This window comes from Amaranthus tricolor, chromosome 5 (genome assembly GCF_026212465.1).
Source record: "Amaranthus tricolor cultivar Red isolate AtriRed21 chromosome 5, ASM2621246v1, whole genome shotgun sequence".
In the NCBI taxonomy this organism is placed as follows: domain Eukaryota; kingdom Viridiplantae; phylum Streptophyta; class Magnoliopsida; order Caryophyllales; family Amaranthaceae; genus Amaranthus; species Amaranthus tricolor.
Window position 1 is genome coordinate 23,958,465 of NC_080051.1, and position 5,878 is coordinate 23,964,342.

The 5,878-nt window shown below is 33.4% G+C and overlaps 1 protein-coding gene across 1 annotated transcript; it reads right to left on the minus strand.

The window, feature by feature from the left end:
* Nucleotides 1-532: 532 nt before the first annotated feature.
* LOC130812904 (uncharacterized) lies at nt 533-5,283 on the minus strand. Its single transcript, XM_057678546.1, has 8 exons — nt 5,125-5,283; nt 3,949-4,098; nt 3,625-3,801; nt 3,161-3,249; nt 3,011-3,075; nt 2,409-2,511; nt 932-1,042; nt 533-822 (listed from the first exon to the last, which is right to left on the minus strand). The coding sequence occupies exons 1-8, from the start codon at nt 5,219-5,221 to the stop codon at nt 697-699; spliced, it is 918 nt and encodes a 305-aa protein (XP_057534529.1). The 5' UTR covers nt 5,222-5,283; the 3' UTR covers nt 533-696.
* Between the last annotated feature and the right edge of the window lie 595 nt (nt 5,284-5,878).

Here is a 5,878-nt window from a genome sequence, read left to right on the forward strand (position 1 = left end):
TGAATTTTTTTGTATCTGTCCCTGTGAAAATATGTGTTTATGATTTTAAATTTATGTTAAAAGTGAATTTATTGCTAAAGATCTTTGCAGTGTTGTCACAAAGATATCAATCTTGTATCTATGAAAAATTGCATCAAAATTAATTCTGTATGAAAACTACATATTTTTATACTCCAAAATAGTATCAAACAATGGTGTGGAAAATAGTTTTACTAATCGGGTTGTTATTTGCTCTTAACTGTATTTAATTCAAAAAAATCTCTTCTTTTATACTTAGATAAATTCAGACTTTTATATAATAAACTAAACTTATAAAACCATAAAACATAGTAGGCATTCAACTATTTGCTTATTTATAGCCACAGACACTAGCTTTGATAATTTCAATCTCCTTCATGGTATTTATAGTACTCCTTCGTTCCTTTAAATTTGCGACGTTATCATTTCCATGGTAATATTTCTTCCTCACGATGGAGAAAATTCAAAGAAACACATAAGTATTCACTAATGCATCCTAAGGGAGAGAGCGGAGTGACACGATGCATATGCATATTATGAATATAATGCGTCTAGAACAGTTTGTACACAACGTTAACATATAGGAGTAGTTTCCACTCATTATTAACCAATCCGAGAGACAATCATCCTTGCTCTAGCAATATCAGTTTTGGGTACAATAAAATTTGTGCAGCATAATCAAGCCGCAGCCTCTGCAGTAGATGAAAGTTGCTTAACGATGTACACGGGATCACCCACCTTAACAATTTTGCCTTTATCCCCAGTAAAGCAGTCCTTACAAACTGAGTGCTGCCCCACATAAACCTGCACGAGATGTTCACCGAGTTACTCAACTAACTACTGCTATGCAGTTATAATCAATTCGTCAAATAAGCAAATAGATAAGCATTGCATATAGCACGGATTCGCATACCTGTCCTTGAGGTTTTTTATGCGGAAGCAGGACTTTATCTGATCTGAATCGTTGGAGAGTTTCAGTTGGCTCTGTACCAACAATCCCAGTTTCTTGATCAGTTCTAGGCACCTGCACAGTGGTCACCCTTATAAATGAAAAATGATGATCTAATGTTAGAACACTCATTTATTCATTACAAGGTAGGTTGATGGACATTATTTATTTCAAGTATAATCTTAAAAATATTTTTCATAAACCTTTGATATGAAATTGAATGGACTATCATCATAAAGGTCTATTATACCACTCCTGTGGCTCCACCACCTCAACCAGTACAATCAAAATCACGACGACTATTTTTCAATTTGATTTATTCATTTTGAATGTTATGAGCGACCAAATAAGCTCACTCATTAAAGATGCACCTTCTAACACACAATTCATTGTTTTCTTAAGAACATAGAGAGTTTTTATAACGCTTTGTTTGTACTTTGGATTGAAGGAACAGGAGGGAAATGGGTGAATGAGTTTTCCTCCATTTGGACAGCAAATAGAGAGGAATGGAAACTTGACGGGAAGCACTCATTTCGTTTCTCGTATCAAATCAAATTTTGTTTCATGTAACATTAGGTGGATTTCCTTCACATTTCATGAAAGTATTTCCTACAATGAAGAGTGTTAGTGCAAGAGCTAAATCACCCATTGATGGAGATGACCTTGGTTAGATTATAGCTCATTCTTTAGCATATAATGTTGGTGAATAAGATAGGGTGCAAAGGTAATTGAGTAGGCATTGTGATGGAGCATCAAACAAGACCAAACAATGGCCTGAGTGCTCGAATGAGCAGATGGAGTGCTCGAATGAGTACAGTGAGCAAACTTAAATTTTTGTTTGTTGCTTTTTGTGAACACATAATGTTAAAGATTTCTTTACTGATTTATGTGGGCTACAAAGGGGCCTAAAAATCATATTAGAGTTTACTGTGGAGTGGTAGGGTGGGTGCAAACAAGTGAGTAAATTGTTGAACTCAAGAGAGACTTGTATTGTTTTCGTTGAGAGTCAATAGTTGGAGGTTGTAAGCTCTAGTGGGTGAGCTTGCAATGGTGAGAGATTTCGTTAATGTATTGTTGAATCTTTAATGAAATGTAATCAGTTTTGAAGGGAAGTGTCCAAGACATCATTAAAATTTGTTGTGTGTGCTTTGTTCTTACAAAGTTTCAATCTTTACGTTGTCGCTTGTCTATACTCTATTTTTCTACCTTCTACATTTTTCTTGCAATTGTTGGGTCTAAATACCTTTCCTTTCAGAGAGATTTAAATGAAAACTCATCTATCCTCCCTTCCCTTCCCTTCCCATCCTCCCCTTCTCTTCCTTTCACTTTCCTTATCCAAACACATTCTAAATAATGAATTGATGATTAAAGCTATAAGAATAACGCAAGCCAATTTTTGTTCGGTAGAAAATGGTTATTCGATAAAAGCAAAAGTATGTACCTTGCACCGAGAACAAAGCCTTACGCCATTAAACGTTAACTTGTTAATCTTAAACTCCTTCCACAAGTCCTCAGAAAATGGTCCACAACCTTCAACAAGAATGCTGCAACCTCAAAGTGAGACAGTGACGTACAGAGTAACATTTGCAATTCCAAAAATGAGACTCAAATGCTATCATTCAAAATAGGTAGCAATACAATGCTATAGACTTTCACCAATAGAAAAGTAGAAATGTTGTTTCACAGTTATCAATTATCATGTGCACTTCTTATTTATGTAAAGCTGCGAAAGATTTTTGCTACCAAGGATCAATCAGAAACAATCTCTTTGTTATCACTAACACGAGTAAGTTTGCGTACATCCAACCCCTCCCCCAGTCCCACTACAACCCTATAGGTGTGAGTCATTTAATGGAATAGGGTAATAAAGTGTTGTTGTTTCACAGTTATTGGTTTTATTTTGAAATGCAGATTTACATATATATAGAAAAAAAAAAGGGGGGGGTCTACCCTTGACAAACAGAAACATCCAGCATGTGAAAATAATGTCCAAGGTCATGATCCAAAATATAAGATTATAGACATTAGGAAATTTCATATTACTTGGGTCTAAAACGATTTACTGGGATTGGCTCCTTGAGAATTTTGTTCAGTGCGTTCAGCGAATCCTGCACAAGAGACGGCAATAAAAACCTTGTTTATAACCTGAAAAATGACGAGTAAACTATTATTTCAATATTGCAATTATCTAACCTGAGATAACACTAAATAAGGAAACTGGTCATTAAACAGGGTTTTGTATCCATTAGCAAAGGAAGGATCCGTTTCTCTAATCTGTGATGCTGCATTCACATTCACCACCATATAAGTTGCCTCATCTACTTATATATGAGAAGTCATGAATTATTCTATGAATAAACCTTATCAGAACAAGAGACCAACAAAGAATGTTAATGGAAAAAGAAAAGAAGCAATGAGTACATATAGCAAACTAAAATTTTACATTTTCCTCTTTTAAACATATACACTCACTTGCATGTAAGATATAGGTGCCAAAAACATGGTTCTCATTTTTAAGGCATTGCTGATCATGAAAATGAAAATGCAATTAGACATTCGAACAATGGAGGATTAGACATAATATTTTGTCCACTTAAATAGCCTTTTGTTGAGTACCATGAAACTACATGAAGCAATTGTATTTGAGAAGATATTACCTTGATCAAATCGCACCAACCGATAAGGATTACCAAGGAATTTAGAAAACCACTCAGCTGCATTTGGTCCTTCATCTAGAGCTGAACCATTCCAATACCACATTGATACATGCTCAACCACATCACGGGGTTTAATCAAAGAAACCTTCAGCGTATCCATTCCGGGCGCTTTCAGCACTAAAGGAAAAAAGGATATTCATACATAAAACACATCCAAAACTTGTCGTCGCTTGCAGGATCTTATATATTCCACAATCTCATAGAAACGAAAAGGTGCATAGATATTACTAAACGAAGTTATGGAGTAGAAGCACAAGGATTTACCCATGTATGAGTCACTTGTAGGTTCCCAGCTCTCAGAAAATGCTTCTTTAGGCAACTCAACTTCAACCAAAGCAAGCTTTGGTTGAACTCTTTGAGTTAACATCCTCCCATTCTCATTAACAACCAACCATTGTCTATCCCAGCGAAAACCTGCACATTATGAGCACAAAGAAACTAAAGTCCATTTGAAACAACAATGATAATGCCTTAAACCCAATAATAAAGCAACTGTTTGAATTGAACTACCCATAAATCATCTTAGAGTTATTTTTTGTTTTGCATCATGAAAAGTGCACCCCATCCATCCAACAAAAAACCAAGATTCCTAATATTGATTTGATAGTCATCACAAGTAGCATGGAAAATCTAGAATACGGAAACAATAAAATGAAGATCTACCAAGTGGCAAATGGTTCCATCACAAGGATAAAAGATGATCGGAAAACCTCAAAGTCGCATGAATATGAGTCCATAATTACTAGTTTGCTTTAATTTTAGCGTCAAATTAGACCAAACCAGATTGTATGCAACCTTATTAATCTCTCTTTTCATTACAACCACACATTTCAAACATTTTTATCTAACTCTCCCTAAAACCAAACCACAAATTTATAAACCCTTGTTGCAAACTCAAAGGGTAGAAGAGTATAGATTAAGAGATATATTTTATTTTGATTACATCAAAATAATATTAAAAAAATCTTGCAAACCCATTGGATATTCATAGTCTAAAGTCAAAACTTTGTTCATCCTAAACACAAACCTATCGTTCTAGTTATCATGTATCCAATAATAATTAATGTAATTCATAGTATCTCAAATCAAAATTCCAGTTTTTAATCCATACACTACATAGAGAATTAATGCTTAACAAAAACCGCTAGTTCGTTTTCGCGCCTACAAGTATCAAGATTCAGATCATAATATTTTCATGATTTCATCGTTCAAGGGATATAATATGCATATGATACCAAAGTATTCTACATCCCATCAAAATTGGGTAAATAGTTTATTTTTCTAGGATAATTCCAAGATCAATTATAAAGAAACCACAAACTTACTACCAGTTAACAAATGGGTTATCGTATGAAATTGGCAATAATAATAAATAAATTAATTAATTAATTAAAAAAAAAAAAAGAGAGATAAAGAAGAAGAAGAAGGAAAGGGAAATACCAGTAGGGGTGACGAGTGCTTCAGAAAGTGAAATTCCTTTGCATGATTTGACTGGATAAATGAATATTGATTTCACTCGAGCACTTGGTTCTGCCATTTCTAATACTTTGCTTTGTTTTTCTTCGATCCAAGTTCATAGATATATTTCTTTAAATACCTGCCAAAATTGGAAGGGGTAAGTCAAATGTCAAACACGTGAACTCTACGCATTCTATACAAATATCTAATTAAAAAAACAAACATATTATTTAAATCAATTTTCAAAAAAGGTGTTCTATGGTTTAAATAGATTTTCAAAACAGATTTATTGATTGCTACATTGTAATTGAATCAAATTTTAATCCAATTTTTAAATAAATGTACAATTATGTTAAAAATTTATGTGGATGTAATATTTAGTTTTAAATCATCCTGCAACATCTGATTCGAAAGACATAATTTCAAAACAAAGTCTTCTCTTTAGCTTTTAACTAACAGCGGACAATTAATGAGTTAGCTTTCTTTGGCTCAACCTAAGTAATCGCTAGCTATTAGTCAGTTAGATGAAAATTAAATCCATGTCCTATCATGAAAAGTGGTACTTCATATATCTTATCTATATATAAAATAAAACTCAATTCTCTATATAATTATCTTATCTATACATAAAATTAAGATGGCATTAATTATATTACATAACATTATTAAATGGCGGGCTTTCACATATCCTAATCAAAGCTACACTGAGTCTTGATTACGCAATTAGAATCTAATT